Raw genomic sequence first — 27,863 nt, forward strand, 5'->3', positions numbered from 1 at the left:
GTTAGTCCTCTGTTTCAGGTCCAGATTCGGTTGCAGAAAAAAACACTGTGCACTATTCTCTCCTGGTGAACCTTATATAAGACAGAAAAATATGTTACATACTTAGATGAAAACTTCTTAGCTCACAAGCTGTTCTCACAAAGGATCAATATAAAAGGCAAATGCTGCTGCATCCTGTACTTTTAAACCCCCTCTTTAACCACACTTTCACACCACTGAGGTGGAGCCATTTGTCCAATGCTGCCTTTGGAGTGACACACACACAAACACGTACACACACACACACACACACACACACACACACACACACACACACACACACACACACACACACACACACACACACACACACACACACACATACACACACACACACACACACAAACACAAACACACACACACACAAGCAGAAATCCTGACCCCTGATCTGCCTCCTCTGATTATTTTGTGTAAAATAAATGTTAATACTGGTAGGCTAGATTATTATTAACAGATACTGGCTATGTGCTTAAATCTGCAATACTCTTTTATTGAAAGATAGGGTGGGCTGGTAGATCACATTAGGTCTGTAATAGGCTAAATGGATTAGGATACTACTAACCTTCACGCATTATCTTAGTAGCCTATATTCATGTTTTGTTGTTGTTTTTACAGAATGTGTGACTGAATTGTATAGGCCCTGTGCAAATAGGATATATGTATGGCTTGTTGATGTACCTAATATGAGGATACATATTTTGCAATGGTTTTCAAGTTCAGCCTTTACCAATAACTGCATCATGCACTGTTATTGCAGTTAAACACATTATTAAAATGAAATGCTGTCCATAACACGGACCATAGCGGGTCCATGATGGGGTAACATTGGAGGCAGGCCCAACGAACAATGTCGATATATATTTGGACTTTCTTACTGTCAATCAGATTCTCGTGGCATACCATTGGTTGTGCGTCTGCTGTATTATCGTTCCATCTCACACTGTTTCTGGTCTGCCACTATTCGGTTTTCCGCAGTCTCCCTCCGCAAATTGACGTAGTTCTCATGGTTTGCGATTTAAAAAATATGTCATTTTAATGCAACGACAATAACACTGATGCTGTACAGTATTTTAGTTTATCTTCATATCGATGTGTTACTGGATGTTTATTGAAAACGGCAGTTTTTAGTTGTAGGGCGTTTGAAATCGGACACCACTGGTGTTTTACGATCCTCGTAAGCCGCGGAGGGATACTCTTTTGGAACCGACAATGTGGAGGCTGTTAACATGTCTACTCGGAAGATAAAATGGTTACAATTGTAGCAACTAAAATAATCGATTGAGATATCACAAGAGTTATGAAGCTATTTGGAAACATTGTTTCATTTTCGTGACGTGGACTGTATAACGAACCAATAAGGGTTTGGGAGAACACGATATCGTCGTTCGCTCTTCATTTACAGTCCGGAGCACAGAGAGGGAATCTATCCCCAACTTTGTTTTTCTCTCTACAAGCGTTCTTTTTCCCCCCCTGTTGGATGCTACATAATTAAAGAGGTTACTGAAAGGTAAATACACCACATCACACACTGTATATTTGTGAACGATATTATGATATTGACCGGCATATGTTTTGCGGGGGCATTGTGCAACTTTAGCGAATAATAATAATTATGAGTTGTGTGAGTAGCACTGCCGGAGAAAACGGGGTCTTGAATTTTTGTCCGGCCTGGGCCATGGGAGCGAGCATGCAGCAGTTGGGCAGTAACGCTAGCTACTTGCAGCCTTGTAGGAAAATACTTCTTTGTTCACTTTGGACAACATTGTCAAGTTTAAAAGTAACCTAACATGCCAGTTCTAACGGCTAAATCATTGTAGTGATACTACTGGCATTTCTGTGTCAATATTTTCTGGAATAACAAACTAAATGTTTTAGACGGTTCGAAATGTGGTTAAATATTTAGAGGAAAACTTTGTGGTGTAGAGGAAAGTTGCGCCCAGAAAGGCACGCATGCATGCCTCTATTTTCTGGGTCAAATAGGCTGTTTTTATATTTTACATGTATTTTATAATAGACGTACGATCTAATTTATCTCAATTCCCAGTTATGTGTTCCTCAACATTTTCCACTCTGTTTATTTCGCATTTGGCAGTAAATTCCTTTCCCCCCACCCTCTTCTCTCGCGTTGAACCCTTGAACATGAACATAAGCAATGTACATTCTTTACGCACGGTTCAACACATTTTATTATCGTTTTTCCATCATGCACATTTAATTTAATACGCAAGGAGAGCAACTCTTACACCATTGTTCTAGCCGTTATCGCTAACTTTATCAGGGCCTGACTCTCTTTGTGTTCTATACTAACAGACAAGTGGAGAAGTCGTGTGTATTCGACAGCTAATTCACAACCGGTTTCTCACCCATCCCAAACGCACGAACTGAACAATAATTTATGGGTTGACATAAAGCTTTTGTTGTTATGGTAAAACCTGCACTCGGGGGATTCCGTCGAAATCCGCAAAAACAATTTAGATTAGCCGTCCGGGAAGGCCTAAGTATTGGGGGGGGGGGGGGGGGGGGGGGGGGGGGGGGGTCAGTGGGGCCCATTATGGAACTTCGATTTTAGGGAGGAAGCAGATTTCCGCAGCGAATGGGAAATGCAGAGAACTGTCAGGCAACTGTTGAACGTCTGCTGCAGCATGATTTTCTGTACCAACAAGATCATACTACTCTTCACTAGTAATGCATGTGTTAGTGTACTCCTTAAACTAGTCATGTCCCTCAAAAACATCCCGATTATGTGATTCTAAGTAGGTTATAGTATACTTTTTTTTACAAGGCTTATATAACTATCATATAGCCTATTCATGATTACATTTCCCACAGTGACAAGTTTGCCAAACTGAGTTTTGCATGAGGCCCCCTCTTATCTTTGCACTTTCTTGTGTGTTGGCTCTTGGCCATGGGGTGCTGCCTGCCTGGTAGTGTTTCAGATGCTGCCCTCGGGGGAAGACACACTCACCATCACCAACAACACTGATGCTCAGCACACATAGGCTACTCTTGTTCCTGACGTGTCTGAAATCCTTTCACACAACCAGAACCCAGTGCTTGTCGATGCCCTGAGCTGTTCATTAGCCTACTTAGATGATCGTGTTTGATTTTGGGACACAGGTTTTGTAGCCTAAACCTTACTCTGGCTGAAGTTTGAGGAAAACACTTGAGACCTGAGTTATGTTCATCTGGTACAAACGGGGAAATGTTGTGAAACAGAACAACTAGGTCCTTTATTTGATAAACCCGTGGAGTTACTGTGCTGGTAAAGCTCAGATATTTCATACCATATGTAATGGCCTTTGATGTGTAGGCTGGTATTGTTGTTGGTGAGAACGACTCTTGAAGCAGGTTGGTTTCTTAGGTTACAGAGGCAGCCAGGGCTGAGGAAAGAGGAGAGAGGCGAGTATTGGTTTTGTGGTAGACCAGAGGCCATACTCCAGATAGCTGACTGATGTGGGCTAGAATGGGGAAAGCCCAGAGTTTGTGACACTAGATCTCTGATAAAGGCACTCAAAACCTTTAATACCCAAGGATTAAAGCATTACCAGTAGTTCATCCCAGAGTGTAAGTTTGCCAGTAGTTCATCCCAGAGTGTAAGTTTGCCAGTAGTTCATCCCAGAGTGTAAGTTTGCCAGTAGTTCATCCCAGAGTGTAAGTTTGCCAGTAGTTCATCCCAGAGTGTAAGTTTGCCAGTAGTTCATCCCAGAGTGTAAGTTTGCCAGTAGTTTCCATACCTTAAGGGATTCCACACCACCTGTTTTGTAGATTGAGCTATGTAGCACAAATCTGCAGGCCACAATTCCAAATGAATGGGAAAGAGTTGCGTCATCTAACTCAATAACAGAGCAGGATACTTGTAGCAGGGAAATAACTAGGAGGCTATATTTGTGCCATCCCTCCCCCTTATTGGCCTTTTGAAGTGTGTGTGTGTGTGTAAAGGGTGCTTTGTGTGTTTTGCCAACTCTAATGTTGGTCATTCTATACAGAAGGAAAGTGATATCATGCTGACTCGATGCTCGTGACATTTTCACCATGATGGCCGACCGGGTATCAAACCTGATTTACTTTTGTATCCCCAAGACTGTTGGCCCACTGAAGATGCCTATGCGTGGGAGCCCCTTCAGTCTTCAGGTCTCAGACAAGGTCGCTTATCACGTAGACCACCTACATGCTCTGCCAAATGTAAACTTATGTTCTACAAGGGGAATTGTAATGTGGCCTATCCATTACAAAGAGATGTCTAACCACACAGTAAAAAGTGGTTGCAACCAAGTTAATGGTTTGTGTAGAGAAATCTTGGTGTCTGAATAAGCAATTTGTTGGTGGATTTGAATCATGATGCTGAAAATGTACCCTTGACACAGGAATCAATTGAGTAAGATTTAGACCAGGAGTCTCCAACCTTTTCTAGCATGAGAGCTACTTTGAGAGCCCCGGCCCACACACAAATTCAGTTTTATATCTCCTCCCCCCTCAAAATTCTCCATTTTATTTTTCCTGATATTAGATTTTTTTTGTTTTCCACTCAAAATGTCTATTGTTCATAGAGAAACAATGAAAATGGATGTCCTGTGTCCATGCCAATGCTTAAATCACATCAGAAGCCCATTTATTTTTAGTTTGGGAAGATTTGAGTGTACTTCCCCTTTAATTACATCTAGTGAGTGAGGAATGTGCCGTCTAGTGTGCCGGTCTAGCAGTGGTTCTTTACTGCTGCTACTCATTTCATGGCAAAGTATGCAAATTAACAAATAATATATTCCGATTTATGTACTTACTCATGATATACTTCTGCCAGGTAAGCCTACTTTGCAGTTAACGTTTAATTGAGAAGGTTTTGGGGAAGGTATTTCTGTCAACCCACAAGACGGTTATCGCATCAATGGTCTACACACAGACAAACGCACACACCACACAGACGGGCAGATATTCTGTTAGGATTGGCTTTTTTCCCCCCAGGGGTGGAATAATGACGATGTCGTGTTGATTAGATATTAGCTGGAAGCTTGCAGTGTCTGATACTTGGTAGATTTTGTTTATGACATTGTTTTTTACACTGCAACACGTGAAAATTGCATGTACTTTCAGAATTGTTTGGCGAGCTACTCATAGGTGGGCTGCTGGTGGCTGGCGATCGACCTGCTGGAGACCCCTGCTCTAGACCACGTGTCACTCATTCCACTAAGGCGGAGTGTCTGCGGGTTTTCAAATCAAATTTTATTTGTCACATACACATGGTTAGCAGATGTTAATGCGAGTGTAGGGAAATGCTTGGTTTTCGCTCCCCCCTTGCGATTGCTTGATGAATTAAAGTCATTGATTAGTTAGGAACTCCCCTCACCCGTTTGTGTAGATCTTAATTGGATACAAATTGAAAGGGAAAAACCAGCAGACACTCGGCCGTCCATGGAATGAGTTTGACAACCCAGCTCTAGACTTTGCCAGTTGGTCTGTTATCCCACTAAAGATCCGTTCTCTCTCTCGCCCCCTCAGTTGCTGAGACTGCGAGGGCCAAAGGAACAGCAGCAGAGAATGGCTACAGTGGGAACAGACAAGGAGCTCAGCGACCTGCTGGATTTCAGTGCGGTAAGACATCTTTGCTGTCAACAGCCCTGCAATATTTCTGTTCCCAATACTAGAATATATTTGTCCAGAACAGCTCCTTCGGGTATATAATAAGTTGTTTGTAGTCAAATACACATAGTCTCTTATAATGGGATGGGCAGGGGGAAAACGTAGACTGATAAACTATTTATCTAAAATAATACATTTTATGTACACAGAAACACTTCAACACACACCTTTTGTTGTCAAGACAAGAGTGTATAAATCCACACCCATCAAGATAGACATGCCAAAGACCATTTGCTAAAATGTCTCTTAACTATAATAAAATAAAGTGTTTTTGTTGTTGTATTGTTTGGTATAAAAGGTTGTTACATAAAGTGAATAGCACGGTATCAATCAGCCAGTGTTGTCATTGGGCAGTTTTTGTGAGTCACTCGCGTCAATGACTAACTCATTGGCATGTTTTTTTAGATTGCTTCACACTGTTGACAGCTGCGGGAGTCTGTTGTAACTGAGAACGACTAAATCCTTCTATCGGATAGATTAAATTAGCGCCTAGCACCAAACTAGGTGTAATGTAACCGTTGTTATTGTACTTTGGTGTCTATTAAGGGCAGCTTTGGGTTCCTGTAGTCTAATGAAGATGACTACTGACTAGTTTAGTGAAGTGGTTGCCACAGGCTCGCCATTTGTCTCAAGACATAGATGTCTAAAGGAGACTTCTGCTTGTTTTTTTTTTAGAACTTTAGGGCCCATATCCACAGTGCTGCTCTTGCTTCAGGTTGGACTTTTACTTCATAATGAATAAGATTTTATGAACTGATCCGAGATTAGCGCTCCTACTCTGAGATGCCTTGTGGATATGGCCCCTGGACTTAAAAAAAAAAAATTGTACGTCCCATTTCTGGTTTAATGTTTTTGACGCAGTGTTTGTCTCTGTTTCAGATGTTTGCACCACCGGTGTCAAATGGGAAGAACAGGCCCACCACTCTAGCCAGCAGCCAGTTTGGAGGCTCCGGTAAGACCTGCCCTTGGTTCTTATACAAAAATAAATGCCCACTGAATGCTTACAGCTCCCAATTAGATTTTGACTAAAGCCTAATTATGGTACAATCATTTAAGTATTTCAGTTAACATGGTCTTCTTCAGGTCACCTTGGTGATGGTACAACATTTTGACCAACGTGGTCTTCATATGTGACCATATGATTTAAAATGGTCAACATCCACCTTTTCCCTGCATCTCATCTGAAGCTGTTTCATTAAGGGTGTTATTGCTTTGTAATGGTCCCCTATATATGTCTTTAAGGAACAGCATGACATCGATGGGCTGTTACAACCCTTTCAACAACAATTTCTTATTTGTCTTCTGAGAACCCTTCCCACTGTCCCACCTCTGACCCCCCCACCCCTCCCCACTGTCCATCCTCTCACTGCCCCGTAGGGAGTGTTGTCAGTGAGGTCAAATCACAGTAGCTGTATCAATACTCCAAATAGGCTAAAATGGCATACTGTCCTTCATTACCACTGATGGGTCAAAGGATTGGATATGATTCCACCGGTCTTCTCCTTCCAGCTGTTTGTTAATAAAGTTCATAAAGAAAAGGAAGCAGCCTCCGTCTTCCCCTCCCCCTCCAGGTGTCCCCGCCATCACCTTCTCAGCTGCTGCCTCTCCATCACACTCTACGGAGGGTGTTAAAACAGGCGGGGGGATGGGAAATGACCCTATTCACCCCCAAATTCCCCATCTCTCACCCTGTGGGGAGGGGGGAACTATTTACGGTATTCTTTGCTCCTCCTCACCCCCAAACAACCAACCAACTACCCTCAATAGATCCCATCTCCTCTTGTTGATAACCATCCGAGATCAACACAAGAACCATGCTCCACATCCAACTTGCATCCTCTCTCTCTCTCTCGGCCTCAAGCCACTTTTCTTCAACCCTCTCCTCTCCGCCAATCATTTCCCTTCACCCCCCCCCTTCTCCTCCAATCACCTTCTTTCACCCTCCTCGAATCCCTGAACCGTTGATGTAGGTATTTTCAGGTTGTAACTGAAAAGAAACAGGATATTGAAGTAGCATAAATCAGATGAAAGGGACGGAGTAGGTGAAGCGTGGAAACCGAACTACGGTGTTTCTCTACGCTTGAGGGCCACTTACATTTTCTTTTGTAGCGACGAAAGGTGCACACTTACAGAAAAAGGCCGTTACTTTTCTCAATCCAACGGCTGCTCCTGGTATTGTGTGGCAGCCCTCAGCACAGGTCTCCACAATGCTCATCAGAGGCCAAAACAAAGGGCCTAGGCCGCAGAGAGAGAAGTGGATAGGCAGGCAGCATATGTGGCCCAGTGTATGATTTCACCCAGGAAGCCCCCACCCATCCTCTCACAATGGGGAGGAAGAGGCTCTATAAGGGAAGGTTCCTAGTCTCTCTGCACTACCATCTCCTTGGTAGCATTGGTGAGTATCTGCTCTGCCTTGCCTTTTTTTCTAGATTTGATTTAGTTGAGCTGTGGTTTATTAGTATTTTTTTTGGTGCTCGTCCCTGTAGAGTGGAAAAGGTTTGACGTGTGCTGTGATGGATTAGGATGAGTTTAGCCTGACCCAAGATATTGATCTATGGTCAATTTTTGGGGGAAGGGTAAGCTGATCACAGATCTGTGTCTTTGGGAGATCTTTACCCGTAGGAACGGTCGTTGTCATGCATCCCTAGTTCTCTCTGACTTTGGGTGTCTATGTGCAAAACCCTTGAGGTGTAAACTAACTTCCAACGAAGTTTCATTTACTGGCAAGCAGAAACTGAGATTCTGAACTGGTATTTTTAAACTCTGGCTTGGGTTGAAATGCAAAAGAGGAACGTATGTATTTTGCATGAACTTTCCGTTCTTTAGGAACTTTCCTTCGTGTGAATGGAAATTTGGATTTGGTAATTCAGTAACCTGATCAGATTTGCTCATGAATTGGATTCCTTGTGCAGTATAGAAGCAGACTCTGTCAGACTTGATCAAACCACAGAGCTTTAAACATAAGATACATTGTCCAGAATATGTTTAGCTTCTAACTTGAATGATTCAAAAATAATATGGGAAGTAGCATGCCTAATCATGTTCAAATTTGTAATTTCAAGTTGGTGTTGAATATTGTCCTCCCAGCATCGTGACACTGGCTCTTAGTAATCATTTCAGACACATCCTATACTGTTGCGTATCCATTGTAGACATTCCCTAAATCATAATCACACTCCTTAATACTTATTAGGCATCATGCATTATGTCTGGTTGACTCACATTTCTGTCGTACAGGGCTGGGATGAAAGGAAGGAAGGAAGAAAGGGTAGACACCAGACAGTACACCAATCAGTGCCCGGGGCATTATCCTATAAAAGTGAAGTGTGTTTGTGCCTGCATGTTCCCTGTGTGTTGGTCCTGTAGCCTCGTAGCTTGTGTGACTCAGGCTGACTGGTCGTTTCCAGTATCTCTTCCTGTGGTAATTATAGGCCAGCCTCGCTTGAAGGGGTGGTGAGACCCGGGTTTAAAGGGGACTCGCTAGTGAATGTGTCTGGCCTGACTCAACCCTCTCGCTCTCTGAGCTATCGTGCTGAGACGTTCTCTCACTCACTCTTAACTCACTCAGTCACAGAAGTATCCCTGGGGGGCAAACCCTATAACAGAGGTTAAGGTGTGGAGTTCCTGCCTCATGTTTTTTAGAGTTGTTGTCATCAGCAATGGCTTGGTAACATAGTAGACCAACTATTTTCAAGATTCTTGGTTAAATTAATCCGTATAATTAGAATGTGGAGTTTAGTACTGGGTCCTCTCTTCTACCAGGGTTCTGTGGACAAGAGCTCTGTGGTTTTCTCTGATGTTCTATTTGTCTTATATCAGGCTGTCATGGTAACGACTTGCAGGAGGAAGCCATTTGAAGTTTTGAGGAAAACAAATGAGTCTACTTAGACGAGTCTCACTTATTCTCTCCTTTATACTAATCAGCAGATCTGTTAATTAGTAGGAAAATGTGGTCCTAATGAATATGCATGAAAGCAATTTTAATGATGTTTTACTTCAGAGTTGCTCACTTGCCCTCTCCCTCACTCAATGTGAGTCATTTGTGTGGTGTGAAACTTTCTTCGTCTTTTTCTCTTTTCTCACCGGTTGAAACACAGCTCCCCGTCCATACATTTCAATGCAGTCCAAATCCCTGCACCAGCCATTTTAAAATACCTTGCAATAAGAGTTGTGACGCTACTTACTACTTACCCCAGAAGGTCTAGGAGAGCGCTTCCTTCCATGCATTCCAGACACCCTCTTCTCCATTCGCTCCATACTTCCTGTAGACCCTTCCTCTCCTCAGGAGAACACATGAATAGCCCGAGGTGTGAGGTCCTAGCTACCTGCAGAGCTCCCTATTATCCCCGTGCCTTTGTGGATCTCCATGGTGTCAGGTCAGGTCTATATCCCCCTGTCTTCCATCTGTCAGTCTTCCCAAAGAGCAGTAAGGGATACCCGCCATGTTCATTTCCTACCCCAGCGGCTATGCTAAGTCTTCCACATTCTTCAGATGACCATATTTTAGCCGCCTATTCACGGTGTTGACGTGAGGGGGAGCGAGTGGCTTATAAAGGTCCGGCCTGATTCAGTAGCAGGATACCAGATTAAGATGTCCTGATAATGTTTGTTGGCAGCCCTCGACAGAGTTATGGAGATATTTAATGGTCCATTGCAGCCGTTTTTATTGCTATCAAATCATTTCTGGTTAATAATTAAGTACGTCACTGTGATTGTTACTTTTTGACCATTTTCATTGAAAACAAACTGGGCTTCTTAGCAAAGGGCAATTTCTCAAGCAAGAATGTTGATAGACCACTCCCAGACAGTCCTGAGTGGGGAGGGGAAAACTGAGAATTAGCTGTTATTGGCAGAGAGGTTTGGAACTCTTTTTATAAAAAAAACTTATTGGTCTATTAACCAATTCACTGCATTGTAAGGCTAAAACTCCATCCCACCAAAAGACTGAAATTTCAGCCATTCTTTTCAAACAGCTCTTACACTAAAAGGGCATTCTCATTTTCACAGTATCATTCCAACCTCATTTATCGGTCCACAATATCCGGCACATTTCATAATTTGTGGGCGCTGTCGTATTAATTATTGCCTTTGCGATCCACCTAAGAAATATCTAGGGGAAACACTGGTGTCATTTCAGCAGAGGAAAGGACTGGTCCATATGTCTCTGTGTATATGTCCTCTCTGAGTCTGTTCTACTGCTGGACATGGAGCGTGACAGTCAGGTTGAGGCAACAAACCCCTCGTCTCCTTCATCTGCGATTCTGCTGCCATCTCTCCTATAGATCAGTTGTCACGGTGATATAGCAGCTCTTTCCTCTCTGGACCCATCATTCTCCTTGATGGCTGATCCAGTCGTGCTTCCAGCCTGCTCCCCTCCGCCCCTTTCCATTTTTGTTATTAGACAACAAAACAAAAATATGAATATTCATAGAGCGAAGTCTCATTAATATGCACAGTTATGCAAATCAGCACACAATTAAGCCTCAGCTTCCCCCCAGAGATGCTGGGTAGCGGTAAGAGAGGAAACTGAGGGGGAGGAGAGAAGGGGAGGGGGGCAGGAATTTCTGCTTCGGCAATCTTTAAAATCACTCTCCCTACTTCCACTTCTTCAATGCAAATCCCTTGACCGGGGACAACATGCATGACGTGTGTCCCTTCTGTCATTTGTGTACTCCTTCGTCCGTTGTCATGCAAAGGGAGGTGTGAAGGGATGGGGATACGAACAACTACTGCGTTGCCATGGACAGAAGTGGAGAGAGTGGGAGAATGACAAATGTTGAGGATGATTGTAGGAGGCTCATACTGGGTGTTAATTATTCAAACTTCCTACAGCTCATAGCTACACTAAGTGACAGTGTGGTGGCAGAGCTGTCACGGGGAGCTGAAGTAGCAGCGCACTCAGCCAAAGGTTATTTAGAACACTTCTAGCCAGTGAGGAAGCAGCAGTGCTTCCTAACTGGGTCACCCTCCATTGCATATTGGCTTCTAGCCTATATCGCCTATCTCCCTGGTGTAGATCGTAAAGGATTAGATAGGTATTGGCATTGGCTAGGTGGAATTTGTTCAATTTTGGTCACATCTCCAACTTCTCAAACCTACAAATGCTCTGGGTGGGTACTAGGAACTAGGGGTTTATTTGGAGTTGGGTGAAAGACTACCAGTCTACTACTAGTTTTGGTCCCTTTCCCTCTCTCCTTATCTCCTTTCCCTTTCCAGTCCTACATGGTTCTGAGTGAGCAGGTCTAACCCTGTGCGTTCCATCTTCTAGGTATAGATGAGCGGAGCGGTCCTGGCCCCTGGGTATCAGGAGAACAGAACAGCCCTTCCTTCAACCAGGGACGGGTAAAGGAACACTGCACACTTCATACTGTACACTACACACTACAGTGGCTACACACTGATCAGCATGGACATGATTTTCTTACACGGTGGATATTACTAATAGTATATGACTAGCAGGGCTCTAAATTTAAAAAAATAATTGGTAGCACTGGCTCTTTTAACATAAAAAAGTTAGGAGCACCACATAAAATTTGAAGAGCACAGAAAATACTTTTTGTCATGTACATTATGTGGACACCAGCTTGTCGAACATCTCATATCAAAATCATGAGCATTAATATGGAGTTGGACCCCCCTTTGCTGATATAACAGCCTCCGCTCTTCTGGGGAGGCTTTCCACTAGATTGTTGGAACATTGCGGCGGGAACTTGCTTCCATTCAGCCACAGGAGCATTAGTGAGGTCGGGCACTGATGTTGGGTGATTAGGCCTGGCTCGCAGTCAGCGTTCCAATTCATCCCAAAGGTGTTCGGTGGTGTTGAGGTCTGGGCTCTGTGCAGAACAGTCAAGCCCATCCAAACCAATCTCGACAAACCATTTCTGTATGGACCTCGCTTTGTGGATGGGGGCATTGTCATGCTGAAGCAGGAAAGGGCCTTCCCTAAACTGTTGCCACAAAGTCGGAAGCACAGAATCGTCTAGAATATCATTGTATGCTGTAGTGTTAAGATGTCCCTTCACTGGAACTAAGGGGCCTAGCGCAAAACATTATTCCTCCTCCACCAAACTTTACATTTGGCACTATCCATTGGTGCAGGTTGCATTCTCCTGGTATCCTCCAAACCCTGATTCGTTCTTCGGACTGCCAGATGGTGAAGCATGATTCATCACTCCAGAGATCATGTTTCCACTGCTCCAGAGTCCAATGACGGCAAGCTTTACACCACTCCAGCCGAGGCTTGTCATTGCGCATGGTGATCTTAGGTTTGTGTGCGGCTACTCGGCCATGAAAATCTATTTCATGAAGCTTCCATCATACAGTTCTTGTGCTGATGTTTCTTCCAGAGGCAGTTTGGAACTCCGTATTGAGTGTTGCAATCGAGGACAGACAATTTTTATTCATTTTAGCAATCTGCGGTCCTGTTCCGTGAGCTTGTGTGGCCTACCACTTCCCGGCTGAGCCGTTGTTGCTCCTAGATGTTTCAACTTCACAATAACAGCACTTTAAGTTGACCGGGGCAGCTCTAGCAGGGAAGAAATTTGATGAACTGACTTGTTGGAAAGGTGGCATTCTATGACTTTGCCAACATTTTAAATTCACTAAGCTCTTAAGTAAGGCCATTCTACTGCCAATGTTTGTCTATGGACATTTTCTACACCTGTCATTAACGGGTGTAGCTTAAATAGCCGAATCCACTAATTTGAAGGGGTGTCCAAATACTTTTGTCGTTATACAGTTGAAGTCGGAAGTTTACATGCACCTTAGCCAAATACATTTAAACTCAGTTTTTCACAAATCCTGACATTTAATCCTAGTAAAAATTCCCAGTCTTAGGTCAGTTAGGATCACCACTTTATTTTAAGAATGTGAAATGGCAGAATAATAGTAGATAATTATTTATTTCAGCTTTTATTTCTTTCATCACATTCCCAGTGGGTCAGAAGTTTACATACACTCAATTTGTTTAACTTGGGTCAAACGTTTTGGGCAGCCTTCCACAAGCTTCCCACAGTAAGTTGGGTTAATTTTGGTCCGTTCCTCCTGACAGAGCTGGTGTAACTGAGTCAGGTTTGTAGGCCTCCTTGCTCGCACACGCTTTTTCAGTTCTACCCACACATTTTCTATAGGTTTGAGGTCAGGGCTTTGTGATGGCCACTCCAATACCTTGACTTTGTTGTCCTTAAGCCATTTTGCCACAACTTTGGAAGTATGCTTGGGGTCATTGTCCATTTGGAAGACCCATTTGAGACCAAGCCTTAACTTCCTGACTGATGTCTTGAGATGTTGCTTCAGTATATCCACATAATTTTCCTCATGATGCCATCTATTTTGTATAGTGCACCAGTCCCTCCTGCAGCAAAGCACCCCCACAACATGATGCTGCCACCCCCGTGGTTCACGGTTGGGATGGTGTTCTTCGGCTTGCAAGACTCCCCCCTTTTCCTCCAAACATAACGATGGCCATTATGGCCAAACAGTTCTACTTTTGTTTCATCAGACAAGAGGACATTTCTCAGAAAATTACAATCTTTGTCCCCATGTGCAGTTGCAAATCGTAGTTTGGCTTTTTTATGGTGGTTTTGGAGCAGTGGCTTCTTCCTTGCTGAGTGGCCTTTCAGGTTATGTCGATATAGGACTCGTTTTACTGTGGATATAGATACTTTTGTACCTGTTTCCTCCAGCATCTTCACAAGGTCCTTTGCTGCTGTTCTGGGATTGATTTGCACTTTTCGCACCAAAGTACGTTAATCTCTAGGAGACAGAACGCGTCTCCTTCCTGAGCGGTATGACGGCTGCGTGGTCCCATGGTGTTTATGCTTGGGTACTATTGTTTGTACAGATGAACGTGGTACCTTCAGGCGTTTGAAAATTGCTCCCAAGGATGAACCAGACTTGTGGAGGTCTACAATTCTTTTCTGAGGTCTTGGCTGATTTCTTTATATTTTGCCATGATGTCAAGCAAAGAGTCACTGAGTTTGAAGGTAGGCCTTGAAATACATCCACAGGTACACCTCCAATTCACTCTTGTCAATTGGCCTATTAGAAGCTTCTAAAGCCATGACATCATTTTCTGGATTTTTCCAAGCTGTTTAAAGGCCCAGTCAACTTAGTGTATGTAAACTTCTGACACACTGCAATTGTGATACAGTGAAAGAATTTGTTTGTCAACAATTGTTGAAAAATGACTTGTGTCATGCACAAAGTAGATGTCCTAACCGACTTGCCAAAACTATAGTTTGTCCACAAGAAATATGTGGAGTGGTTGAAAAACGAGTTTTAATGACCCCAACCTAAGTGTATGTTAACTTCTGACTTCAATAGTATATAGCTTACATTGGATCTATATGAATCCTACTTACTTTTGAAGCATATCTCCTAAGAAGATATCACCTTTCCTTTCTTTCTGTGGCACCAAATGTTTGTGTATATTAGTAAAGTTACCACGTTGTTAGGATGACTGCATGATAGGGGCAAGAAGTATTGTGATTTTACTTGCGCTATAGATCAAAACACTTGGGTGAACCATTGGAATCAAAGATATAATTATTCAATGGGTGGTGGTCATGAAAACAAATGAATAAGACTGGTATGAGTTATGACAGGGTATTAACCAAAGTGTTGGTCAGTGTTTCCCAAGGGACCCATAATCACATTGGAATATATATATATATATTTTCTTTTTGTGCTTCTTTATGCTTGCATACAGTGCCTTGCAAAAGTATTTACCCCCTTGGCATTTTTCCTATTTTGTTGTTATGGACATAAACAAAATAGTCAATTCGTGAAATGAGAAAAAATAACTTATTTTAAAAAAAACTACAAAATAAAAAACAGAAGTGGTGCGTGCATATGAATTCACCCCCTTTGCGATGAAACCCCTAAATAAGATCTGGTGCAACCAATTACCTTCAGAAGTCACATAATTAAATAGATTCCACACAGATGCACTGTAAGTGTCAAATGAGCTGTCACATGATCTCAGTATATATACACCTGTTCTGAAAGGCCCCAGAGTCTGCAACACCACTAAGCAAGTGGCACCATGAAGACCAAGGAGCTCTCCAAACAGGTCAGGGACAAGGTTGTGGAGAAGTACACCAAAACTCACGGAACAGGCAAGGACGGCATTAATCAGAGGCAACAAAGAGCCACAAGATAATCCTGAAGGAGCTGCAAAGCTCCACAGCGGAGATTGGAGTATCTGTCCATAGGACCACATTAAGCCGTACACTCCACAGAGCTGGGCTTTACAAAAGAGTGGCCACAAAAAAAGCCATTGCTCAAAGATATTTTTTAAAACACGTGGGAGACTTCCCAAACATATGGAAGATTGTACTCTGGTCAGATGAGACTAAAATGTAGCTTTTTGGCCATCAAGGAAAATGCTATGTCTGGCGTAAACCCCAACACCTCTCATCACCCCAAGAACACAATCCCCACAGTGAAGCATGGTGGTGGCAGCATCATGCTGTGGGGATGTTTTTCATCGGCAGGGACTGGGAAACTGGTCAGAATTGAAGGAATGATGGATGGCGCTAAATACAGGGAAATTCTTGAGTGAAACCTGTTTCAGTCTTCCAGAGATTTGATACTGAGATGAGGTTCACCTTCCAGCAGGACAATGACCATAAGCATACTGCTAAAGCAACACTTGAATGGTTTAAGGGGAAACATTTAAATGTCTTGGGATGGCCTAGTCAAATCCCAGATCTCAATCCAATTGAGAATCTGTGGTATGACTTAGATTGCTGTACACCAGCAGGAACCCATCCAACTTGAAGGAGCTGGAGCAGTTTTTCCTTGAATGGGCAAAAATCCCATTGGCTAGATGTGCCAAGCTTATAGAGACATATCCCAAGAGACTTGCAGCTGTAATTTCTGCAAAAGGTGGCTCTACAATGTATTGACTTGGGGGGGGGGGGGTGAATAGTTATGCACAAGTTTTCATTTTTTTGTGTGTCTTATTTCTTGTTTGTTTCACAAAAATATTTTGCATCTTCAAAGTGGAAGGCATGTTGTGTAAATAAAATGATACAAACCCCCCAAAAATCTAATTTAATTCCAGGTTGTAAGGCAACAAAATAGGAAAAATGCCAAGGGGGGGTGAATACTTTCGCAAGGCACTGTACATACAGTACCAGTCAAACGTTTGGATGTACCTACTTATTCAAGGGTTTTTCTTTATTTGGACTATTTCCTACATTGTGGAATAATAGTGAAGACATCAAAACTATGAAATAAAACAAATGGAATCATGTAGTAACCAAAAAAGTGTTAAACAAATCAAAATATATTTGAGATTCCTCAAAGTAGCCACCCTTTGCCTTGATGACAGCTTTGAACACTCTACGTTCCTGTAGATTGTTCTAAAACCATTATTTAGTCAACAGTAATAGCCAATGCAGTATGTTGATTCTTCCTATGAAAGTATCTGCCTGTTTCACTGTCGGCTGCTGTGTGAGCGAGCCACTCTCACTCCCTCACCCCAATGTGTGCATGGAAGAGGGAGAGATGCGTTCTGAGAAGCACAAGCATATGACCATTGCACAAAATGCAATTGACAGGGAAAAATACAGTTTTCAGTGAGACTACAGTTCCTCTCATAGAGGGGAAAATCACAACTTTCTGTGAAGTATCTATTTCTATGGTTTTGATGCGCCGCGTAGCAGAGCGCCCCATTTGCAGTGAATAGGCCTGCATCAAGTAGCCAATGCCTAGAGCTGAAAAATTTTTGTTGGATGTTTTTAAGATAACTAAATTAGCCCACATGGCTATATAGCAACAATCATGTTTTGAGTACCATCAGGTGGCTTTATAGGCCAATATGCACAAAGATGTCGGCAAATTCTCTGAAGAGCCAGAAATAAATCTGATCATTCTGGATCCTATTTTGACAGGTTGCACATCCAAATATGAATCATGCGTTCTCTGGATATGTCATCTGAAATAGCTTACTTTTTGAATCATAGGCTACCGTTTCAGTTGTCTTACATGGCAGGGGGTAAAAATTGCCTAGGTCCCTGCCGCTAATGTAAACAAATAGCATTTTTTTCCTTTTACCTATTTCTAATCCAGCAAAATAGACTAAAGTCATATCGTGATAAATTTGACTATCTCCCAGCTCCAACACCAACACATTAACAGCAATCATCAATGATGACGACATCGTGACGTGACACAGTGGTTTAACCTATTTGAACTTGACTGTCGCCGCTCAGGGAAAAAACAGTCTCGCAGCGCAGCACACAAGTGACATTCTGAGTAATTTGTCTATTCCTATTTGCTATAGCCTATTTCAATGAATGTTCTCGCCTACAGAACACGAGAGGAATGTAGGCCAGAGTGGAGAATGTCACCAAAGCAGCACAGTCTCCAGTCAGACAATCTTGTTTCTCTGTCGGATGCATGGGCGTTAGGCTATAGCCTAAACCATTTTTGTATTTACATATATTTTTTTTTATAACCGACACTTAATTATTGTTTTCTATATTCCCTTCGCTCTCTCCATTTTCATAGGCTATAAATATGATTGAAGGCTACTCTTTGTTTTATGCGCGACTTTCTCCTGATCAGACAATGAATGTAACGGAGTTCCATCAAGTTATTTGAATAGCCTAAAAACACAAGCTTAAACTTGTCATTCAATTTTTCTATAGGCTATTGAGGTTTTGTTCTCATTATTAGTCCTCTGTCTATCTTAAGAAATAAATTATCCATGCGGACCAGGAAAATCCCTTAATGCGAGGTTGAAAACCAAATATCCTATCTTCCTACTAGGCCTATCCTAAAAGCTTTACGACAAGTTAGTTATGAACAGTAGTTTATTTCCCAAATATTCTATCATACGAAGGCGTTGTCCCAAAGTTGTGGCTTTCAAAAATAACAACAAATGAAACTCTATAGCATAGGCTCTTCTCAGTCACAGCTTTATGAGGTATAGAACGGACAACATAATTTATTTTGCGGCAAATAAAGGCATTATTATCCAGTTATAAGGACGGCAGTGCTTTTATCCGTCCCATGATGCAGGCCTATAACCTAGCTCACTACGGTAAGACAGCCCGTTCCTCATCAGACTGTTCCATCATGTACACGCCAGACCGACACACACAAACCTGTTCTGCTCCTTCACCAGAAAGGAATATCAGAAAAGATTTGCCATTGCCTCCACTTAGCTTCTGTCCAGGCTTTCAAAAATATTATCTTTCATTATGATTCGTTCAGTTGCATTGCATTTTGCACTATAGCCCAACTGGTGTTGTATTGTTGTCATTCAGAAAAATATATATGGGGCTGGCCAATAGGGGTGATTAGCATCGTATGTCACAATGTTTTACGGGTACATAATCACGATCGTACAAAGGTTGACATCGCCTAAGCATAGATTAGCCCAAGGAGCCCACATGCGCAGTGTGTTTGGTTGAAGATTGGCATACTGAATCTGTTTTTTTAAGAAGCAGCAATTGATTTTAAGTCTTCATCTTATCTCTCTCCCTCCAGGGTTATGGCGAAGGAGCTCATTACAACGAGCACGAAGGCCTCGCTTCCACCCCCTTGTTCGGCTCGGGGATCGTTGGTAAGGAAATCTGAATACATTTCCTCCAACCTGGTCTGTGGTTTAGACCTTGGAACATGAGCAGGTTCTCTCCCCATCCCTTTAATTAAGCTCAGCTGATTTGACGGCCCCACCAAGACAAAGTAAACCCACTAACAGGTCCCTGTGGTCTTGTGTGGCTTTCGGAGCTGCAGTAAGCCACCCTGTATTTACAATAAATGACCAGGAGATGTGACTGCATAATGATACGTCTTTAGGGGAGTAAATTGAAACGCACACGAGTGAATGGAGATGCAGTTGTATGTGTGTCTCAGAGGATACAGAGACTGTGTGTGCGAGAACCTCACCTACTGTCGCTGTATATGAGAGACCTCCTTCAGGGGCATTCCACGTGTGTGGAGGTGACTAGGAGCATACACGGGGACAGGGTGTTTAGGCTGTGTGTTGGAAGGGGGGTTAGGGGTTTAGGTGCACCCAAGCACAAACAAACCTCTGCCAGAGGATTAGTGTGGCCTATAGCGTGTATCTCAGCTGAGCTGTCAGAGGAGAGATGAGGGGGTTGGGTTGGGTAGGATGGTATGGTCCAATTTGTTGTTTTGCGCCTGTCCAAAGCCATAAATACAACACTTCATATACAGCACCACACAGCAGGCAGGCAGCAGATAGGGGGGGTAGGGGGTCACCCAACTGGAGAAAGGGGAACACCCCAGATTGGGTGTTAATGTGCTGGAGATGCGTAAAAGGTGGCTTTAAAGGTTTTTACGATGGCCTGCCCTGATTGTCCCTCTTGTTTTTATAGGGAAAGCTGAGCGAGGACCCTACTCTTCTTTTGGCGCACAGGTAAAATCACACTCCTCTCTTGACCTCGCTTCTCTTCCAATGTGTCAAATGTGTTTTCTCCGTGTCCCCTCTGAAGCTACCGTCTCTTCCTCTGACTGATGTTCTTGTGAATCTGCCCACCTTGTCCCATCTTCTTTTTCATCCCTGAGTTTTCTCCTCTCTCCCATTCCTCCCGTCGACCTTCTCATCCTCTTTCCTCTCTCCACATTGGGATAATCTCCCATGCAGTATTTGTGTGTCTGACCTTGTCTTCTCTCCTTCTCTCTCATTCCTCTCCTGCGTAGCCGGGCTTTATGCCCAGTGAGATGCCCATGCCCAGTCCTGATGCCCTGTCACCCTCGGGCCTGAAGTCTGGCTCCCAGTTCTACCCCTCCCAATTCAACCCTCGCAGGAGACCCACCCAGGAGAGCATGGGTAAGGACAGAAACCACTGAATATTACCCCATAAAACACTCACTATTTCTTAGCATGGATACATGCAAGGAAGATGGTGCACAGAATTAGAACGGGTAGAATAGACATACTAATGTAAAGCAGTGCCGCAGTGCCAATTGTCCTGGTGGCCACATTGGAGGGTCTTTAAAAAAAAACGTTGATTGAAGCTTCTATTTAAATGCTTACTGCAATGCTTGTTGTAAATCTCGGACGTTCTACATAGGGCTAGGTGATATATCAAATTAATTCAGATTTTATGTTTTTGCGTGATATTCCAAATGCCAGTATTGCAGAATCAAGGTTTAAAAAAATATATAGATTTTTTCGTTTTTGTGAGCGTTTATGCCCTCTTGTTCTCATGTTGTCTTTTTGGTCTTGTTCGCTCCATCTGTGCTGTGCACCTTCCTATTTACACCAGAGATCTGTATATAATTACGAGATGCTCATGTCTCCGCCTTAACAATGGGAGTCGATGTTGTCCCAAAGGTGGTGAACGCAGGCGACAAGCTTAAGTTCAAAATAAGCGCATAGAAACCCATTAGGCTTATTCTGGGCAGATTTTGGCCAGAGTGAAACCTCTCGCTTCGTCTCGTTCTGCCAAGCCCTTCCCCCTACCACTCACAACAACAATGGTGAGAGATCACTTCTTCCTCTCTGACAAACGGTTTCATTTAAGGTTTGGTCCAACAGAATCGGTCATATGGACCCCACAACACACGGAGACAATATTTTACTGTAATAGAGGAGACATTAACCTTTCCAACCATCCCCTGTTTGTTTCAACTCCTCAAATTTCGAGCAGAGCAGACACTACTAAAACGGATGTACCAATGAACACATTCTGAAAAATGAATGCTTAGTTTTTGTGCGCATTACGGTACCACGTATCGCTAGCAGCATTTTAGTCAAATCAAGATTGTTATACTAGCCGTTTAGTCTGTGTATTATAAATGTGCAATAATCATAAGACAATTGTATAAGGAATTGGCAACTCGTTCTCATTCTGAGAAATAAGGTAGGCCATTTGATTTCAACATCTGAACAAAGTGGAAAGGCTAGAATGGCGTTTTAAACAGTTGGATACGGGCATCAGGCTGTGTTCATTACAACTGTAGCTGAATTCAGAGCTGGTGAAATTATACCTAGATCCAAGTTGACTAAACGTTTAAATTATGAATATTAGCCGGCTTATCGCTAGCACGTGGGCTTGGCTTGAGAGATTGAGACCGGTGGTATTTTCTACATTATTAGTGGGGGTGCATTATGCATGGTTCTGGTTAAATGTGTTACAAAAAGGTCATTTTTATAGACCGACCTGAAAGCCAGATCAGTGATTATTGCAACAACAGAAAAAGCAGGTACTACTATTTTGATAAAATAATTAAATTATGAGTTGGTCTTATGGTTGTGGAAGGCATTTATTTAGCCTTGGTATAATTGACCCAAGTTCTGAATTCATTCGATTATTGCTGTTTTAAATGCAGTGCATTTTACCTAAATAAGATTATTTAGAGAACATTTTTTTAAATCTAGATGTATATCGTGGAAAAGTTAGAGATGCGTTTTAGGCCAAATCGCCCAGCCCTAGTTCTACATGTATACTGTCGACTAATTGCTACCTCTTTGTACAAAATCACATGGAATTCATGACCGTATCCGCTCCACTTTTACTGTCAAAGGAGAGGAGTTGCTCTTTATTCTGGTTCATATTTCCGACTGTGATTACCTTCACTTCTCCTACTTAGCTTTAAAATAAGAACCTGAGAAATCTCACTTCTGCTAAACCTGTAGGGGATTCAATGGAAGGAGAGGTGGTGTGAGGCCGCTGCATAAACATATTGGTTGTATAAGATTAGATTACATTTGATGAAGTTATGTGCCATAAAGACAGATATAGCTACCAGCCCAGCGCTTACCAAATGGAAAATTATTTGGAATGCCCTTAACTGCTTTCATAACTCTGTTTCATTGTGTGTGTCAGATGCCCAGCCAAAAAAGATCAGGAAAGTTCCTCCTGGCCTGCCCTCTTCGGTAAGTACTGTTACGTTCCCCAGCATGAAAACCAAAAGTCGCTCAAACAGAAGAGGGAACTAACAGAGTTACTGACAACAACCATTAAAACAAAACAGGTGGGGTTTTAGGAGGGGCTCTAAATGACAGTCACAGGGGGGTCCACTGAAAGTTGCATAGCAACAACAACTGGGACCTAAAAGACACTCACCATGAGACACTCACTAAATTTAACCACTAAGAGGCAAACAAAAGAAGAAGACAAACACATCAAACTTAAAGACAGGAAGCAAACCAAAAAAGGTGGGGGAAAAACAAATCAGGGAAATCAGACAAAGGAATGTTTTTCTGGAAATCAAATAGAGAGCCAACTAAAGGTGTTAACCTTTTGCGTCTATCAAGACAACTGGAGCACTGGGCCAGCCACTCTTAAATATCATCTGTGCACAGTTGAAACATCTTCTGACTAACAAGATGACAAGCCAGCACAGGTGTAACATACTGACTAACCAGGTGACAACAATTGGTGCCCCCATTGTGCTAATGTCCAACCTTGAAATATAAATGGAACACCAAAGCCTGTAAAACTGTCCCCCTCTCCAGCCCCACCATTACCCCCCTCTTACCAGACTGCCATACCCTAGTCTGCCTATTTGCCCCTTAAGAACACACACCCATCTCAGACCTTTTGCCCTCGCCAAACCCAAAATGTGCCCACCTACCCAACCATATCCACACCTTTTCCCCACCCATTATCAGGAATGCTCCCATTGTTTTTGCATCCCCCATACTTAAAATGCCTCCCAGCCCTCATCGTCACTGAGTGTGCACCCCAATACCCAGACTAAGCCCCCCCCCACACACACACACACACACACACACACACACACACACACACACACACACACAGAGTCCCAGTGGCATGGCAGGCTTCTCCCTGGTGTTTAGAGCAGCAGCCTAACTGGCAGAGAGAGAGCCTCCAGACGCACAGCTGTGTGCCTTTACACTGCCGACGAGGTGAAAAAATAAACCGAGCCCTACTCATTCACCCATTCATTTATTTAGACATGTTTTTATAGAGGGTCATGTTTATAGGGCCATTTATTTTAGAGATGTGCTTGCATTCCTTCCAGCCCAGCACCCTCGTCCACAGATTACTTAAGGGATGACATGCAGACCGGGCCATTACCTGACTTCACTATACCGTTTCTGCTCTTCCCCTGTTCTCCTTCCTATTCTCCCTCTGTCGCTCTCCCTTCAACTCCCTATCTTTTTTCTCTCCCTCTCTCTTGTGTGCTCTACTTCCTCTCCTACCCTCCTTTCTGTTTCTCTCTCGCCCCCTCCATCCCCCTCGTTCTCTCCCTCCCCCATCCCTCTATCCCAGCTGCCCGTAGAGTTGGCTGCAGTCCAGGAATGGGCAGATGGCACAGTAATTAGTAGTGCATCTCTCCATTCCCTTTTGTACCTCTCCTCCTCTCTTCCTCTCCTCGTCTCTTCCTCTCTGTTCAATCAAATAACAGAAAAAACTTCACTGTGTAAGATCTGAGTTGTCGGGCGCATAGTTTGATTCTCTAACCCCTGCCAGAATAGAGGTGATTCTGAGGGCTCTGCTAGTGCACAACCTCAGGACCTTCACCTCTTTAGTGACATGCCAGAGACTACTAGCAATCCTATGGTTGATGCTCTGCAAGCCACAGAGGAGACTGGATCATGTGTGTTAACCAGACCTAACTTGATCATGTGTGTAACACACACACCACATATCGCAAACCTAGCCGTAAGGCCCTGAGATCACCGAGAAGAAGCAGTAAGTTGAGGGCTTTTTTCAACCATTAAAGAAACCATTTGTTGTCTTGGTAACAGAGCATTAAGAGGATGTCAGGTATTTGGATCATAAGGAGTTTGTGCTGGGTTAATGGAAACCTCCATGTCATTAGTTCAAGGCAGTGTATTGAACCTACAGTGCCTTCGGAAAGTATTCAGACCCCTTGACCTTTTCCATATTTTGTTACGTTACAGCCTTAAACTAAAATGGATGAAATAAATAAAAAATCCTCAACAATCTACACACAATACCCCATAATGACAAAGCGAAACAGGTTTTTAGAAGTTTTTGCACATTTACTACAAATAAAAACGGATACCTTATTTCAATAAATATTCAGGCCCTTTGCTATGAGACTCAACGCATCCTGTTTCCATTGATCGTCCTTGAGATGTTTCTACAACTTAATTGGTCAACCTGTGTTAAATTCAATTGATTGGACATGATTTGGAAAGGCTATATAAGGTCCCACGGTGCATGTCAGAGCAGAGGTCGAAGGAATTGTCCGTAGAGCTCCGAGACAGGATTGTGTCGAGGCACAGATCTGGGGAAGGGTACCAAAAACTTTTGCAGCATTGAAGGTCCCAAAGAACACAGTGGCCTCCATCATTCTTAAATGGAAGAAGTTTGGAACCGCCAAGACTCTTCCTAGAGCTGGCTGCCCGTCCAAACTGAGCAATCGGGGGAGAAGGGCCTTGGTCAGGGAGGAGACCAAGAACCCGATGGTCACTGACAGAGCTCCAGAGTTCCTCTGTGGAGTTGGGAGAACCTTTCAGAAGGACAACCATCTCTGCAGCACTCCACCAATTAGGCCTTTATGGTAGAGTGGCCAGACGGAAGCCACTCCTCAGTAAAAGGTACGTGACAGGCCACTTGGAGTTGCCAAAAGGCACCTAAAGATTCTCAGACCATGAGAAAGTAGATTCAAGATTGAACTTGTTGGCCTGAATGCCAAGTGTCACGTCTGGAGGAAACCTGGCACTATCCCTACCGTGAAACGTGGTGGTGGTGGCAGCATCATGCTGGGGGGATGTTTTTCAGCGGCAGGGACTGGGCGACTAGTCAGTCGGGATTGAGGGAAAGATGAACGGAGCAAAGTATAGAGAGATCCTTGCTCAGGACCTCAGACTGGGGCGACGGTTCACCTTCCAATAGGACAACCACCCTAGGCACACAGCCAAGACAACGCAGGAGTGGCTTCGGGGCACGTCTCTGAATGTCCATGAGTGGCCCAGACAGAGCCCGGACTTGAACCCGATCGAACATCTCTGGAGAGACCTGAAAATAGCTGTGCAGCAACGCTCCCCATCCAACCTGACAGAGCTTGAGAGGATCTGCATAGAAGAATGGGAGACACTCCCCAAATACAGGTGTGCCAAGCTTGTAGCGTCAAACCCAAGAAAACTTGACTGTAATCGCTTCCAAATGTGCTTCAACAGAGTAAAGTGTCTGAATACTTATGTGAATGTGATATTTCACTGTTTTCTTATGTTTTATAAATTGACTAACATTTCAAACCTGTTTTTTCTCTGTCATTATGGGGTATTGTGTGTGGATTGTGGAAAAATAACAATTGAATACATTTTTTGTAAAAGGCTGTAACCTAACAAAATGTGGGTGAAGTCAAGGGGTGTGAATACTTTCCAGCAGATTATACAGGTGTACAGAGTTTGGGCTGTACTGTGTATAGGCCAAATAATTACGTAAAACTAAAGGAGAAAATGTATTTCAGATGCAGCCAGAATTTTCTTGTAGTAGTCTTTTAATGTGGCCAAAAGGTTGCCGTATTAAGACTGGGAGTGTGTGTCTGTGGACTTTATTTTCAGTCTGTTAAAAAACCTGCCACACTGCTTAGTTCTAGAGATATGTCAATGACCCAGTGTCCTCAAATGTCAGAGGCTGTTGATTTGAATTGATAAATAAAAATACATACTCCTCAATTGAAAAAACAACAATTGATAAATGCTATATTGATAAATGCTATAAGGGTATGAAGGGAGGGATGGGTATCCTAATCAAGATATCGATACACATTTTTTTGACCACACCATCTCTACTATTTCCAATCAATTGGGAAATATTATTAGAAAATAGTCCGTTTGACGTACTCATCTCCCTACTGTGTGTGTGTTCTGTAGGTGTATGCATCGGCCTCAGGAGAGGAATATAACAGAGACGGTGCAGGGTATCCTGCCTCCAAGCCTGGAAATGTAGCCTACCCCGGCTCCTTCTACATGCAAGGTCATTACTTTATACCAGATCGTGTCTGGGGGCCAAAACTACACAGTATACTTATCAGAGTGGGTTGGCCCCTAGTGATAACTCTGCTATATGGAGAAAGTGGAACAAAACACCGTTTTAGGTGAGGTTAATCAATTGAATAATGCATTAGCTGACCAGTGATGTCTATGGCGATGACCCATTCCTGTCTTATTTTCTCTATTTCTGCCTGTGGAAACACCTGCTGGCAGTGTGATAGTGAGCCAAAGCCCCGAGCTAACGTGATCCTCCGCCTGCCCTGTGTGTCTATCTGTACACTAGGATGAAGTCATCAGGCGGATGTGACATGCTTCATATGTTGTGGCCCCTTATTGTCTTATCTCTGGATGCTGCTCGTCCCTCTGGGGCTCACCCTCTCTTTTGTCCACACACAAACACCCATCCCTACCCTCCCCTGGTTTCCCCCTGACAGAAGGCCTGCACCCCTCCCCTGACCCATGGAGTTCTGGCGGGTCGATGGGGCAGCCGGGCTACTCTACAGCCATGCTGGGTAACTCCCCCCACCTGGGCCAGCCTACACCCTTCACAGCCATCAACCCCCAGGACAGACTGGTGAGACTTCTGTCACAAACGCATACACCAACAGGTTCTCTGTTTAAATAAAGGTTACATAAGATGGTAGTATACACCACTGTCATCTCGCTCTCTCCCAAAACACAGAGAATGACTCTAAGCCTGTTTTTGTGCAGAAACGCCAGCCGCTGCCTCTCTCGCCCCAGAACTACCCCCTGCACGGCAGCGAGGTGAACGGGAGCTTCCACTCAGGATCCACTGGCTATGGAGTCTCCAACCACACCTCCCCCATCAACGGAACAGACAGCATCATGGGTATGACTGTCTACCACTGACACTATGTAGACTGTCTTTTTCTATATAGCTTCCTGTTTCGGTCTATTTTTCTCTTTCTCTCACTTTCTGGCCCTTCCTTTGTTTGTTTCTCCCTTTACTTCTATATGTTCTTCAAAATGGAAATGTCAATTATAATAGTTTGCTGTCTACTTTATTGTTTCATCACAGCCAACCGGGGGACAGGAAGCTCAGGAGATGAGATCGGCAAAGCCCTGGCATCGGTGAGTAGAATCGCACAGACCACATCAACCATAGTCTTCAGTCATTATGCCATGTTGATTGATCCACCGAGACCAAGAAAAAAAACTAGGGCTGAACCCAATTAGTCGACTGGTCGATTTATTTATTTTGTATTTTCTTTTTTTGTTAGTCTGTTGGTCGACCTAAATTTGT

General features: G+C 43.3%; 1 protein-coding gene across 4 annotated transcripts in view; it reads left to right on the forward strand.

Moving 5' to 3' along the window:
- Positions 1 to 1,115: 1,115 nt before the first annotated feature.
- Positions 1,116 to 27,863, forward strand: part of LOC120020166 (transcription factor E2-alpha-like) — a 40,952-nt gene continuing 14,204 nt past the window's right edge. Inside the window, exons 1-12 of one of the 4 annotated variants that reach the window (XM_038963652.1) lie at positions 1,116 to 1,546; positions 5,533 to 5,625; positions 6,553 to 6,625; positions 11,942 to 12,015; positions 19,177 to 19,252; positions 20,031 to 20,071; positions 20,356 to 20,485; positions 22,488 to 22,537; positions 26,480 to 26,582; positions 27,034 to 27,173; positions 27,311 to 27,449; positions 27,639 to 27,691. In XM_038963652.1, coding sequence (XP_038819580.1) covers positions 5,572 to 5,625; positions 6,553 to 6,625; positions 11,942 to 12,015; positions 19,177 to 19,252; positions 20,031 to 20,071; positions 20,356 to 20,485; positions 22,488 to 22,537; positions 26,480 to 26,582; positions 27,034 to 27,173; positions 27,311 to 27,449; positions 27,639 to 27,691 — 933 coding nt within the window. In that variant the 5' untranslated portion in view covers positions 1,116 to 1,546; positions 5,533 to 5,571. The remainder of the gene's footprint in view (positions 1,547 to 5,532; positions 5,626 to 6,552; positions 6,626 to 11,941; positions 12,016 to 19,176; positions 19,253 to 20,030; positions 20,072 to 20,355; positions 20,486 to 22,487; positions 22,538 to 26,479; positions 26,583 to 27,033; positions 27,174 to 27,310; positions 27,450 to 27,638; positions 27,692 to 27,863) is intronic. The other 3 variants (XM_038963651.1, XM_038963650.1, XM_038963653.1) reach the window with 3 other exon arrangements.

The sequence above is a fragment of the Salvelinus namaycush genome, chromosome 25, assembly GCF_016432855.1.
Source record: "Salvelinus namaycush isolate Seneca chromosome 25, SaNama_1.0, whole genome shotgun sequence".
Lineage (NCBI taxonomy): Eukaryota > Metazoa > Chordata > Actinopteri > Salmoniformes > Salmonidae > Salvelinus > Salvelinus namaycush.